This window comes from Salvelinus fontinalis, chromosome 20 (assembly GCF_029448725.1).
Source record: "Salvelinus fontinalis isolate EN_2023a chromosome 20, ASM2944872v1, whole genome shotgun sequence".
Classification (NCBI taxonomy): domain Eukaryota; kingdom Metazoa; phylum Chordata; class Actinopteri; order Salmoniformes; family Salmonidae; genus Salvelinus; species Salvelinus fontinalis.
In genome coordinates, this window is record NC_074684.1 from 11,345,624 (window position 1) to 11,360,903 (window position 15,280).

Below are 15,280 nucleotides of genomic sequence, written 5' to 3' on the forward strand. Positions count from 1 at the left end.
TTCAAATGCAATGCTCAATATACTAAAGTGTGGAAAAAACAGTATAGTGTACCCCCCTCCCTTAACAGAATGTTATTTTGTGATATTACATTTCCTATAAAACTTTAGCGGTGTCTGGCACCAACATAGATCAACAGGAGCCTGAGGGCTTGTGGGTAAATCAAACGGTTCCAACTAATGAACTCTGACAGAGGCGGTGGGGGTGCGCAGGTTAAACAGGTTACGACTCTGAAACCCCACATACACAAACACCAAAATACGCCACACACACACCAAAATGCCTCCACCCCCAACCCTCACCACACGCTCTTTTAGGCTTTGATTTATGTTACCGTGTTCCAATAAGATTTCAGGTTTCAGATTCGGAGTGAAAACAGCCCAGTGAGTTATGGCGAGCAGCTTGAAGGGCACATCTGTCCTGAGGGGGAATCTATGGTTTATTCAGTGGTCAGATACTACAGATGGGGAAATGAAGGGGGGCAGGTGGGAGCGAAGGAGAGCTCCTCTTTCACTCCCCTCTTCCTGTTCTCCAGTTCACTGAGTGTACTCCTGGAATATGCAACAGTAAGAGAGAACAGAGAGCTGCTCTAAGGTAATATTTCCATATGGAGAAAACCTGCTCTCAGTTCCCTAAAATCATAGTCATATGACTACAAAGCCCTGAGGTGGGCTATTTGCCCTTTTTAACCCAAACGCGAGACAATGTCATGGGTTTTGTACATTGGGTGAAGATGAAGTCAACCAGAAAAAGTACTGTTGTATAAAATACAGTAAGTGCCCCCATTGGCTGGGAAGTCAGCTTCATTACAGGGAGGCCATCTGTATGGCCAGCTGACTGACTGTTCACTCACCCTCTAGACGGATGCCCTCCTTCTGGACGGTGTAGTTTAGAACAGCAAACGGGGCCACAGGTGACTTCGCTATCACAATCTGTGAAAGGGAGAGAGAGACAGAGAGAGATTAAGTGAGAGAAGAGAGGAAGATAGAGATACAAAGGTGGGTTCACTGGGTTGTCAGACAGTCACATTCTTTGACAGAGCGTAAAACACATAAGAGATGTTACGCATCATAAAGAGATAGGTTCAAGTGTCGTGTTGGAGATCACTCTGAGAGGACACTCCCCACTAGCACTCAAACAGAGCGTCACAACCTATTGTCATGCAGGCAGTTTGAAAGTTCGGCATCGTCGAGCAAAACATGACAACGGGGCACTTCGCCAATGGGTAGGGTGTTTTTGATGGGCACAATGGGATAAGAGGAGAGGGGGAGTGAAAGGTTACGCCAATGCTGCGAAGAATTTGCGTTTAAGCCACTTGAAGATGCCAACGTGCCCAGATCTGTCCCTTTTGTCCCCTAGCCACAACGCTGATATTGTTCAGATTCAGTGTTTAATAGTCACATGTACAGGGTTGCAGGTATGATTGCAGGGTACAATGAAAATCTTAGGCTCCGAGCTCCAACATGCAGGACTAAGTGAAATAAAACAATGAAAATGGTAGCTAATAAAAAAACAACCATATCAATAGAAATACTGTAGCAGTGATGAATGAATAAATATCCATTGGGATGGAGGCAGAGTAAAGACTGTAGAGAGGGTAAGGGGGAATGGCCATAGTGCGAGCAGCAGTCAGACTAAATTACCATTGAGGGGGGTGTGGGGACCAAGTGAAGTAAAAAATATACTAAACAAAATATAAACACAACATGTAAAGTGTTGGTCCCATGTTTGAGATCCCAGAAAGATGCACAAAAAGCTTATTTCCCTCAAATGTTGTGCACATAAATAATCCATCCACCTGACAGGTGTGGCATATCAAGAAGCTGATTAAACAGCAGGATCATTGGACAATAAAAGACCACTCTAAAATGTGCAGTTTTGTCAGAACACAATACCACAGATGTCTCATGTTGAGGGAGAGTACAATTGACATGCTGACTGCGGGAATGTCCATCAGAGCTGTTGACAAAAAATGTAATGTTCATTTCTTTACCATAAGCCGCCTCCAACGTATGCCACCGCAACGGTATGTTGCATTGATAGTGGGTAAATTACAAACGTGTGCAGCCTAGAGAGAACATTGTCTTTGACTAGCCTCTCGATGACTGAAGTGAGTGCTACTGGTCGATAGTCATTCAGTTCAGTTACTTTCCCTTTCTTGGGCACGGGGATAGTAGTGGACATGAAGCAGAAGGGTATAGTCGCCTGAGCTAGAGAGAGATTAAAAATGTCAGAAAACAACAGCCAGCTGGTCTGCACATGCTCTGAGGGCACGACTAGGGATGCCATCTGGGCCGGCAGCCTAGCGAAGGTTAACACGTTTGAATGACTTCCATACGTCCTCAGTGGGGACAGCGAGAGTATGTAGCCCACGTTGTAATCAGGGGCTTTCCTCGGCAGCTCAGGGTCATTGTGCTCGAATTGTGAGAAAAATGTGTTTAGCTCATCCGGTAGGGTAGCATTGGTGACCACAATGTGGCTGGCTTTCTTCTTGTAATCCATGATAGTCAGGAGCCCCTGCCACATACGCCTTGTGTCCAACCTGCTAAATTGCTCCTCCACTTTGTCCCTATACTTGTGTTTCGCAATCTTGATCGATCTGCGTAGGTCGTATTAGTACCAAACTATTGTCCCCGGTCACCTAGCCCCATTTACAAGCAGCATCTCTCTCTTTCAGTTTCCCTCCAAAGCTGCTATCAATCCACGGTTTTAATATGGGTATGTTTTTAAAGACACTATCGGTATCACATCATCTATGCATTGTCTGATGAATCCGGTGTATGAGTCAGCGTATTCATTGACGTCATCTCCAGAAGCGATCTGGAAGATATTCCAGTCCACATGATCAAAACAATCTTGGAGCGAGACTTCTGATTGGTCAGGTCTGTACAGCGTTGGTCCGACCACCGGAACTTCCCTCGAGTCTATGTTTGTAGGTGGGGAGAAGCAGGATGGAGTCATGGTCAGATCTGCCTAAAGGAGGATGGGAGAGGGCCTTATACCGGTGTCGAAAATGCGTGTAGCAGTGGTCGAGTAGAATTTCCAAGAGAATTTCTGCGTGTAGCAGTGGTCAAGAGTAGAATTTCCGAGAGTTAGACGCGTGTTGGTAATAACTCAAATTACTTTTGTTAAAGTCGCAACAAGTTTGTTCAGGGTCCAATGAAGAACTTTGAGAGCATTGTTGATGTCGGCTTGGGGCGGGATGTACACAGCCATGGCGATAATCCCGGAGAACTCTTGGAAGGTAAAAAGGGCAACATTTGATGTCAGAGTATTCCAAGTCGGGGGAGCAGAAGCTTGCAGGTTCCTGTACATTTCCCCTATCGCATCATATGTTGGTCATAAAGCAGAGCCCACCACCTTTGCTCTTACGAGAGAGAGCCCGCTTCAAAAAACTGTAAAACCAGCTGGTGGTATGTCAGAGGAGAACCAAGTCTCAGATAAACTGAATATCTTGCAGAGTCCCTCTGGAAGGAGATCCTCGCTCTGAGTTTGTTCATTAATGATTGAACATTGGCGAGTTGTATTCTCGGTAATGGAGGACGGGTTGCCCAGCATCTTAATCTCACTAAGACTCCGCCACTCCGTCGGCATCTTCGCTTCCTACTCTCCGGTAGAACTCCCAAGCAGCTAGGCGCCTCGACGAAGAAGCTAGTCCATTGTTCCGCCATCTCAGGGAATTCTGGGAGGTTGGGTAGACGTTGAGTACCCAATAGTTCTATCCAGGTGTATGAAGTAATGCACGAAACAAACTGAAAAGTCTGAACTTGCAATGTTTTATTGAAGCTCGAGTCGAAGCGCCCTCCGTCAGCGCCATCTTAGCCATGTGGCATGGTTTGCGTGGTGTTGCTTTAGCGTTAGTCTCAATAGACAGTTGGGTTGCCTCCCACAATGTACCAATGCTCCAGCTTACACGTCTGTAGAAGAGACAGTTGGGATAGAGAGGACGAGTCAGAAATGGGACACGTATCACCAGTTACGTCACTGCCGTATACGCTTGTTGCCCTAGCTAAACATGAGCACAATTCCATCCCACATTTTCAGCTCCGCCTACCCAACCTATTGATTTATTTGGAGAGTTGTCTGTCTGAAGAGGACCCACCCTGGAATAATGTTTCTCCCCTTACGAAATGTCCAAGAGAATGAAACATCCTCCCCAGACTTTGTGCGGTTGCTCCAAGCTCTGGGATTTCCGATACTACTTAAGCATGGTCCCAGATCTCTTTGTGCCATCTTGCCAATTCCAGGTCATTCAGTACAAACACATTTGGTGCCAGACTAGTGTCGCATGGCCTGGCTCAGTTCAAACCAGCCTGGGCCTTTTAGCTACCACCATCTAAACTCAAAGAAAGAACTAAGCGAAAACAAGATGGTTGAGGTTGCTGCAGCATAAATAGCTGCAAACAGTGCAGGAGTAACGAGTGCAGCGTCAGTGTTTTTGGAAGCGCGTTGAATCACGGCTGTGATAAATGTTATTGTGAAATCACCCATCAAAACAAGGAAGTGACGTTTTCTCAGTGTTCTTGTTTCATCAGGCTTGACAGACTCTTGGTGGGTTGAACGAGAGGTCATTCTAGCCATGCTGAACCTCTATATGAGCTTTAGACATAGAAAAGTAGAGACTGGGAGGCAAAAGTGCAGACACGGAATAAAGATACAAATCACCCTACAGTTTTCTTTGGGACAGCATTAGCTGTGAAGCGCTATGTGTCTACATACTCATTCTACAAGCTTTAGCCATAGGTCTACTGATCGTTCTTTACCTTCAGTGAGCTCACTCACTGTGCATCCAGTCAGTTAAACATTTACTATGAGGGAGGGGGGGGGGGGGGCCTCAGATTTTCACTAGTGGAAAGAAACAATCCCAGTGGCATCTAAGAATTTTAAAAGTTTTCTTTCCTGAGGTGCAGTTTCAACATTTGAGCATATTTCTCTACTTAGGGCCTAACCAGCTACAGATGTCTGCTTTAACTGCTGTTGCTTAATTTCAGTTAAAAATAAACGTGAGTGCTATTTCACCGAGGGGATTAGATTACCTGTGGTCGGTAATCAGTCATTTTCGCTAAACCCACTTGAATTAGGACCAGTGTGAATAAATGCCGTCTCAGTGATTTTCACAGGCATGCACGGCTCTGCGGACCGCAGCGACCAGTCAGCTCCCTGTTTTCAAAACCGCCGCGCCCACAATAACATGTCATTAACTCTGACAGAGACAAGTCTCCCTGCATAAAGCCATCTCATGTTTTCGCAAATCAGTTATTTTATTAACCTTTATTTATACAGGCAGTCACATTGAGATAAAACTCTTTTACAAGAGAGCCCTTAAATCTACAAGGAAATCGTGGTGGAGATGAACGTTTTGGAGGATAGATAGATGACTGTCCTATGTTCATTTGAGCATGGCCAAACCGACAGAGCAGCCGGAGCATATAGGCAGACAGGCAGAGGCACACACACAGCGTCAATGAACCAGCCCGAGGACCCAATGGACCCAGGCACCAGACTGAAGCCTTAATGGACCAGCAGTTGAGGACCGCTGCTTTTCCTTTCATGCTGGTTTTCTTTAGGGGGATTTGGATCGTAAAAAGAAAAAGAAAAAAGCCTTTCGTTTGGGCCTCCAAGGCTTTTTGGGAGTTGACTCTGGAATGCACCCGCAGCTCTGAGTCGTGCAGGATGAGACTAAAGGGAGAGTAGTGTGTGTGTGTGAGTCTGTCTGACCACACTATTTCCCCAATAGAGAACCTAAGCATGGCCATAGTTCAGTTGTTTTAAACGGTGTGTTCTGTGAAGTTGGTTAATAACAGTTTTGGATAAAGCCAAAGGACATAGGAAGACACAGTTCCTTTCCCATAGTTAGTAAAACTAAAATGTTATCCTCCGTGACATATCGTATATCACCTGTCTTTGGTGTGCATCTACATACTGGACAATGAGGCGGGTGTTGACGCTATGACTCCATGTGTTCCCCAGCGCCGCCGTCACATACCCAGAATCCCTCTCATCAGATGCTGCAACACATAAACAAACATTACAGGGGTTCAGTTCAACTTTGAACAGCACTCACACTTGTGTGATGTGTTATCTTTATTTATTTCATACAGGGGACATTCCATGTCATTTCAGCAAGCCATGACACCCACCATCTCAGATTGTTCTGAAATAGTTTCTGTAGTTAGAAACAAATAAGATTAGTATTCCTGAAACAATTTGTTGAAATAAATTTGCTCTCTGAGAATTAAGCTAATTCATTGCACCCAAAATTGGCCATTATAATTTATAGGATTCATATAATATTCAAAGACTATAATACCTAACATCCGATTTGGACCATAATTCTTCCTAACAATTAGTAAGACATGATGAATCCAATACCATGATCAAAAGCCACTCACGGGCCCCCCACCCCAGCAACCAGTATACAGTATCAGTTCTCTATGTCTGACAAGCTGCTGCTTGGAGTATTGCTTCTTCAACTTTTGTTATGTACTCCCTGTGAATCTGGTGATGTTTTTTTCTCCCCCTGTTCAGAGAAATCAGCCATTGAAGCTTGCATTCTATACAATAAAATAGTGTGAAAGTACCACGTTTTGCTCACTAGATGCCGCTGTACCTGCTACTGCGACAACACTATCAATTTGGCTGGTCTCTTGTGTTTATTAAATGGATTACAACATTTTCTTTGCAACTTTGGGTAGAAAACCAATAGCTTTTGCTCATGATGAAAATAAATTGTGGTAAAGAATGCAAGCTACTCAAAAAAAATAATAATAATGCCAATTTGTGTGCAATCAATGACCTTCATTTCTGAGATCAAATTATATTTCAACAAAATAATGTTTTCAGGAATGCTAATCTTCTTTGTTTCTAACAACAGAAACGATTTCAGAACAATCTGAGATTGTGGGTGTTGAAATCCTCTTTCTTGTGCTTTTTGAGTTGGAACGACTCACTGACTGTACAGAAACTTGGCAAATTGAAATCAATTTGGAAACTGCAAATTCAAAACAAACTGCCTTGAAGCCTGAAAAACATATCACTATACAGTAGGTAATGTAAGTATCGTCATTGATTCATCCCCATGATTCATCATTATTCCCAATTTCCACTGTGTGTGTGTGTGTGTGTGTTTGACCCTGCAGGCTATGTAATGACCATTAACCAGAAGACAGCCCCAGCCGCCTGACACACTGTTATTATCGCTTGCTTTTGTGTGACCATGGTTCCCTCTGCTCCCATGACACCAATAAACCTTGGCTGGGCCTGGGATGCTAATTCTGTCTGCTGAAGGATGAGCCCTGGCGGGTGGCGGTGTGTGTGTGTCTGAGTGTGTGCATGTGTTCGCGAGTGTGCATGTGTGTGTATGTCCGCAAGCGTGTGAGTGTGTGTGCGTACCCACGTGTGTGTGTGTGTGTGTGTGTGTGTGTATGTTGCCGTGTCCTTTTCATTCTCTTCCTTGATGTATTTTCCATGGAGTAAGCAGGGATTCTGCTCGCACAAGTGTCCTATCAGCAACTCTCACTTCCTCAAAACATTTCCTGTGGAAACGTGTGCAAGGCAGAGAAAATAAAATAGCTGCACGACCATGTGACGGAAGTTCTCCCGGCCGGGAAGAGCAGCAGCAGCAGTAGAGAGAAACGATCAATTTTAATATCACAATATACTAGGTAGGAGACATACAGTAGACTAGAGTAGTACTACAAACACTGGTTAAAGGCAATTAAGTTGAAATAGGACTGAATAAACTACGGGACAAAGACAAAAACACACAGTACTAGAAGACCAGCAGTTTCAGAGTCAAACCAAAGCGGAATATAAAAAAGCATTGGGCCTTAGTGCATCTAGCTGCATCTTTCTGTACAGCACTTTGAGATACCAGCTGATGTAAGAAGGGCTATATAAATACATTTGATTTGATCTAGCTAACCATTAGGGCTCTTTCACTAACATAATCAGTGTACAACTGGCTCACGAGTTTGGGAGCTGAGGCAAAAGAGAAGGAAAGAGAAGGCCGGAGGGACTGAGAGGCAGACTAAACAAACTCCATGTGCGCTGCAGACATCTGCTGTACAGCTCCCTGGAGAAGGATGGGGGGGGCACGCTATCAGCCTCTTTCCCCTGCTTAGCTCCCCCTCTGCCTGTTAGACAGGCCTCTAACACAAACACCCAAACCATAACACACACACACACGCCTTCATTCTATACCCCTAACCCCCATCCTAAACCTCCCCTGATCCTACAAAGCCAGCAGCCCACACATTTTCCCACAACTGGCCAGGAACAGAGAGCAGATAGTGTAGAGTCCAAAATCCTGTCCAGTGTTTCAACACACTGTCTATGTCACGAATTGTGCTCGCTGGATGGCTCCTCGAGTGCCACAATAAGTCCTAGTGCAATAAAAGTGTTGTAAAACAACATTCAAGGACATGTGTTACTAGTACATAGCTAAAAGGCCTTGTCCAGCTCGTGTATGACAGAAAACCATACCGCGTTTGCCTCTATGCTAATAGAGAGAATGGATATCATATGGATAGCCATCTCTGATAGAGCGAGAGCTCTCTGGAAAGGCTGCCCCGCTGTGCAGAGGAGGAAGTGGCTCAAATAAACATGTCCAGTACAGATTTCAACCTCCCCATTTTCCCCCTCTCAACAACTCTCTCGCTCAGCATCCCATTCAACTTTTCTCTAGTTGTTTCTCACAATCTGTTTATCTTTCTCGTTCTACAACCCTCTTCTCCCCCTCTGCCTTCTGTTTTCCTTTACCCTCTGTCCCTTAGTAAACCCTATTGGTCTAGTGGCTGCAGAGCTCTGTGCAGTGTGGCTGTGTGACCAAGCCTCGAGGGTAAGACGGGCAGTCGATTAGGGCGACCGGTTGGGGAGGAGGAAAACCCAATCATGTAGATAAAGTGAGGGCATGGAAAAGTGTCTCAGTGTGTTGCTGGCTGGCTGCACACAGTGGCTCTCCTATCAGAGGCAGGGGAGGAGCTGAGGGGCTTGGATCACTGCAGCCTCAGTCACACACAATCAATGAAGGAGCCCTGCTGTTGACAAAGAGAGGCTGTCTGTATGTCTGTCCACTGAGCCCTGCTGTTGATGGAGTGTCTGTCTGTCTGTCTGTCTGTTGGGCCCTGCGCTTGACAAAGAAGCTGTCTGTCTGTTCATTGCTGACCTGGGTTCAAATACACTGCTCAAAAAAATAAAGGAAACACTTAAACAACACAATGTAACTCCAAGTCAATCACACTTCTGTGAAATCAAACTGTCCACTTAGGAAGCAACACTGATTGACAATACATTTCACATGCTGTTGTGCAAATGGAATAGACAAAAGGTGAAAATTATAGACAATTAGCAAGACACCCCCCAAAACAGGAGTGATTCTGCAGGTGGTGACCACAGACCACTTCTCAGTTCCTATGCTTCCTGGCTGATGTTTTGGTCACTTTTGAATGCTGGCGGTGCTCTCACTCTAGTGGTAGCATGAGACGGAGTCTACAACCCACACTAGTGGCTCAGGTAGTGCAGTTCATCCAGGATGGCACATCAATGCGAACTGTGGCAAAAAGGTTTGCTGTGTCTGTCAGCGTAGTGTCCAGAGCATGCAGGCGCTACCAGGAGACAGGCCAGTACATCAGGAGACGTGGAGGAGGCCGTAGGAGGGCAACAACCCAGCAGCAGGACCGCTACCTCCGACTTTGTGCAAGGAGGTGCACTGCCAGCGCCCTGCAAAATGACCTCCAGCAGGCCACAAATGTGCATGTGTCTGCTCAAACGGTCAGAAACAGACTCCATGAGGGTGGTATGAGGGCCCGACGTCCACAGGTGGGGGTTGTGCTTACAGCCCAACACCGTGCAGGACGTTTGGCATTTGCCAGAGAACACCAAGATTGGCAAATTCGCCACTGGCGCCCTGTGCTCTTCACAGATGAAAGCAGGTTCACACTGAGCACGTGACAGAGTCTGAAGACGCCGTGGAGAACGTTCTGCTGCCTGCAACATCCTCCAGCATGACCGGTTTGGCGATGGGTCAGTCATGGTGTGGGGTGGCATTTCTTTGTGGGGCCGCACAGCCCTCCATGTGCTCGCCAGAGGTAGCCTGACTGCCATTAGGTACCGAGATGAGATCCTCAGACCCCTTGTGAGACCATATGCTGACACATGCACATTTGTGGCCTGCTGGAGGTCATTTTGCAGGGCTCTGGCAGTGCACCTCCTTGCACAAAGGCGGAGGTAGCGGTCCTGCTGCTGGGTTGTTGCCCTCCTACGGCCTCCTCCACGTCTCCTGATGTACTGGCCTGTCTCCTGGTAGCGCCTGCATGCTCTGGACACTACGCTGACAGACACAGCAAACCTTTTTGCCACAGTTCGCATTGATGTGCCATCCTGGATGAACTGCACTACCTGAGCCACTTGTGTGGGTTGTAGACTCCGTCTCATGCTACCACTAGAGTGAGAGCACCGCCAGCATTCAAAAGTGACCAAAACATCAGCCAGGAAGCATAGGAACTGAGAAGTGGTCTGTGGTCACCACCTGCAGAATCACTCCTGTTTTGGGGGGTGTCTTGCTAATTGTCTATAATTTCCACCTTTTGTCTATTCCATTTGCACAACAGCATGTGAAATGTATTGTCAATCAGTGTTGCTTCCTAAGTGGACAGTTTGATTTCACAGAAGTGTGATTGACTTGGAGTTACATTGTGTTGTTTAAGTGTTCCCTTTATTTTTTTGAGCAGTGTATTATGTCTGCTTTAGCCTGCCTGGAGTGCCAACTGTGTTCGGTTTGCACCTTTGGGAATATTCTATTAGTTACATTGCACCAGGCAAGCTCAGTCAAACACAGCTCAAGTATTTGAAATTATTTCAAATAGTATTTTGAACCCAGGTCTGCTGTCCTCTGGGCCCTGCTGTCTGTCAGTCAGTCTGCTGGGCCTGGCAAACAGAGGCCAACTGTCTGTCCGCTGGTCCCTGCTCTCCCACAGTGACTGGCCTGTGGCCCTCTCACTCCCATCTAACCCTAGAGGGATCACGGGGTTAAACCACACCGGATGGCCCAGTTTAGCCTCTATTAAAGGCTATTTTTATTTACACACAAACACCCCGCACAGAGGCAGGTGTGCACACTCATTCACACACGGAACACTTCACAGGAGCATTCACACTCCATGCACGGAGTGACCATATCATTACTTAGCAGTGTTAAGTAATGAGCTCACTTCTGACACAAAGATTCCCTTAGGTGGTTGATTCCTCTTTAGTCCCTACCCATATTTAGATGACTCATACGCTTCAGTATAATCTTGGTTACCCAGAAGTAAAATTCACGTGAAAGTTGTCACTTCCACGAGAGATTAGCTTCAACACTACGTTTACTTTTCATCATGAAGTTTATGTTATGACAAAATAAACGCTTGTCACGATGACCTCTCTCCCCCATTACACTAGGAACACCAACCCTCATCCATAACTTTATGCTTTACACTTGCTATTGTGAACAGCTAGCTCAGCCAGCTAAGGGTTTGGGGGATTTTCTATGCCTTGCCTTGGGCATCGCCTGTTTCAAATGCTGGCACCAAACTACTGTTGGCACTGTGCTGGCTATTGAGTTGAGTTTTCATCAAAATGAGGTCAGAGAGAGCTTCAGTTGGACAACTGCAGTTTCACTAGATTAAACACAGAGAGCTAGGACAGACCTCATAGGCATCCAATGTCCCTCAGCGACTGAACTCTTTCATCTCTAATATTACAAATATCTACAGAAATAAATCTTTCCGACATGAAAAAAAAAGGGGGGGGGTTCCAATAATGAAATGCTACCCATTCAGCTTCTGGCACATAACACTGAAGACAAGCAAAGGATGATAGCAATAATCAGACATACTAATTCAATAATACATTCTCTCTGTACTGATAGCTGGGCTAGAGAATGTATATAGGTCAGTCCAGCAACCAACCCATCTCTACCTAGTAGTTTCTCTACACACTCATCAGGCCTCCGCAGTACCAGAGGCTACCTGAAGCCCACTTCAGGTCTAACTGAGTCACAGTACTGATCCTAGACCAGGTAGAAACCAGACTCCCCCTTTCCCTCTCCTCAGACTAGACAAAGGGCCTTTTCAGACCTTCCATCATGCGCATCATGCTCGCAACCCCAGCCAAATCCCAGGAGACCATCGATGGGAGAAACCCAAAGGTGACGGAGGCTGACATTTGACTGGAAACCCGAGACGCAGGGATCTCTGGTTGAAAACAGCATAGGTAGAAACCTGCTTGCACGAGACAAAAGGGGGAGAAAAAAGGTGCGGGAGAAAGAAAGGGAGGGATGGCGGGGCTAGAGAAGAGTCAGAACCAGGGAGAGGAGATGTGAATCTGATTACATTAGCAGAGAGAGGGGTGAATCAGATACACCCTACTGTCGAACTCTCGCCCGCCTCACCCCTCCATCCAAGGACATATGGAGAGAGAGAAAGAGAGAGGATTATAGAATGAGAGAGAAAGAAAGCGAGAGAAAGAAAGCGAGAGCAAAAATTGAAAGAGAGAAACGAGAAAGAGGCAGTCCTTCCTCGAGGGGGAATGACTGTATTTAATGAGAGAGTGTAGTTGGTAAAAGAGAGAAAGAGAGAGTACAGTTACAGGTCAATGCCATGTATCTATTAGATAACGTAAGAGAAAGAACCCGTGTCCCTTTACTCAAAGGCTAGCTTCAGCATAATGTTGCCAACATTCATTGGTCCGACTACACCGCCGAGACACAGATGCACACACAGGCTATGCTAAGGGAGTGATGAAGACGGGGTCATTATAACAATACGGGACACAGGTCATAGAATAGCTCTGTTACCAAGGTGATGGTAAACAGTGAGCTCAAACAAATCTCTGTGACCCATCAGAGACGCTCCATGTGTTTCAAGGAGTCACACGCAAGGCGACCCTACAAACATCCTTGGTGCATCACTACATTAGTATGTGTTGAATCCAATGTTTCATTGGATGGTTAGTATTGCAGTTACATTCAGATGTGATCAGTTAACATGGAGGCTATTTCGTTTGTTTACCTCCCCTGAATGACGCAGCGCCTCTCTCTCCTCGATCGCCCACATGCGTCGTGATCTGGTTGGTCAAGACCACCTAGGAGGGAGAAAATAGAGAAGCATGAAGAGAATATCATTACATTAATACCTTCCAGAGAGTGCTGGTTTGCCATGCTAAATGTTCATTTCAAGGTTTTTAGGCAATATCTCAAAGCAATATACCTTAGACTATGAACACAAAATATACCCCCAAAAAATTGGGGAGAAGTTCTGGTAAGTTATTTCTTAAAATGTATTTTACTTGTCCTCAGATGACTGATGGTCAATAGTAGGTTGGAGGTCATCAACATTAAACGATATGGGTGGTCAATATGTATCCAAACCCAACCAAGCCGGAGACAAAAGTATTCTGAATATCATCCGGTCCAAGTCTGACACAGCAGAATTTTGAGTAAATTCCCTCGAATAATCAGTGGTGGTGGCTCAAAGTAGCACTTGGTGAATCAAATTGGCCTTGATGAAATACCAACATGATAAAACTGTTGCCAATACAACAGACTCAGAAAAAGGAGAGAGGCCTTAGGCCTACCGTCACATGAGCTATAATTGTCCTTTAAGCCTCCAGCCTGACAGAGCTACACTGTGCATGTGAGCCAACTGCGGCTGACATGAGTCAAAGTCCATATGTCAACAATAAGGCTACAATAATAAACTCATGTTTGGGCAGGCAATGAGCTCCAATGTGTTGTTCTAACTAGGAGAAATCCAGAGAAACAACACAGTTAAACTATGAAACCTTGGCTAGGCAATAGATGTAGGATCTTAATTTGATTCAGTTTGGTACAACAGGAAAATAACCTGAAGCACCAGGAACTGTGAATTATAATTATTGAAAATTGTGTAGGGGTTGATACATTTTTTGTAACGGAAAGTATGTCTGACATTTCAAATACATTTTAAAACACAAATACACTACAAGTATTACATGTCCTGAATTTCACAAAAGTTCTCCTGCAACAGGGTGATCAAATCAAGATCTTACATCCAGTAAACCCACACCAAATCAACAATTCCACACAACCTAGGAGCGGAATGGAAGCAAAGGGCTCCAATCTACCACAGTCATCCAGTCTCGCTAAATTTGGCACTGTGTCATACATTAAAACAAGAACCAGTAAATTTACCAACCTGGTTGGTTTGGCCCTGGGTGCTAATAACAAAAGTCTTTACTTGTTTAATCATGATAGCCCTTATAAAATACTCAGTGGGCCACTAGCAGGTAGGCTATCCTCACTGTAGTTTCTTGTCAGGGCACATTTCAGTTAATAATATGGAGGTGGTAAAGGCAAAACGCTCTGTCAAGTCCAGACAGCCCTCACATGAACCACAACATGCTTGTACGCCAAAACATGGGTGTGGAAAATAGCATTTGACTTACACCGAAGCCTAATGATCACACAAAGGCACACATACAAACTAAAAGACAAGTTAGCTGGCAAATAGGTAATGAATGAGTTTAGATGTTTAGTATAGCATAGGAAAGGCTTAGCGCCCTCAAATTAGACACACAGACCTCAAAGCCAGTTCCGCTGTGTTTATTACTATTTATTTTGTTCATTATTCGTCTCTAATCGGGCTGATTTAGACCTACGACACCAGGTGGGTGCAATTTATTATCAGGTAGAACAGAAAACTAGCAGTTGTCCAACTCCAGACCTCGCTCGTGGGGTAATATTTGAATACCCCTGGCAAAGAGTATAGTATAGTGTATTATAAACTGGGTGGTTCGAGCCCTGAATGCTGATTGGCTGAAAGCTGTGGTATTGGCTGATAGCCACGGGTATGACAAAACATTTATTTTTACTGTTCTAATTACGTTGGTAACCAGTTTATAATAGCAATAAAGCACCTCAGGGGTTTGTGGTATATGGCCAATATACCAGGGTTAAAGGTTATTTCCTGGCACTCCGCATTGCGTCGTGCATAAGAACAGCCCTTAGCTGTGGTATATTGGCCATATACAACACCCCTCATGCCTTATTGCTAAAGTATAATATAGTATTAGGCAGACGCTTACAGTGTTCAGTAACTGTCAGGATGATCTTGTTGCTATGTAACGTCAAGGTATGTTAACGTGTACATACAGTCATGGCATTCTGACGTGGCCACTGCATCCTTTGCAGACATATAAAAATAGCTACCAGTAAATAAGCTGTCCATCACTACTATACACGGACAAGCGCCAGACTCTTAGAGC

General features: G+C 45.2%; 1 protein-coding gene across 3 annotated transcripts in view; it reads right to left on the minus strand.

Moving 5' to 3' along the window:
• The window catches only part of rad51b (RAD51 paralog B), a 79,715-nt gene that overhangs the window by 61,121 nt on the left and 3,314 nt on the right, over nt 1-15,280 (minus strand). For all 3 annotated transcript variants that reach the window (XM_055872389.1, XM_055872390.1, XM_055872388.1), the window contains exons 7-9: nt 13,048-13,120; nt 5,897-6,006; nt 852-930 (exon numbers count right to left, since the gene is read on the minus strand). In XM_055872389.1, coding sequence (XP_055728364.1) covers nt 852-930; nt 5,897-6,006; nt 13,048-13,120 — 262 coding nt within the window. The remainder of the gene's footprint in view (nt 1-851; nt 931-5,896; nt 6,007-13,047; nt 13,121-15,280) is intronic.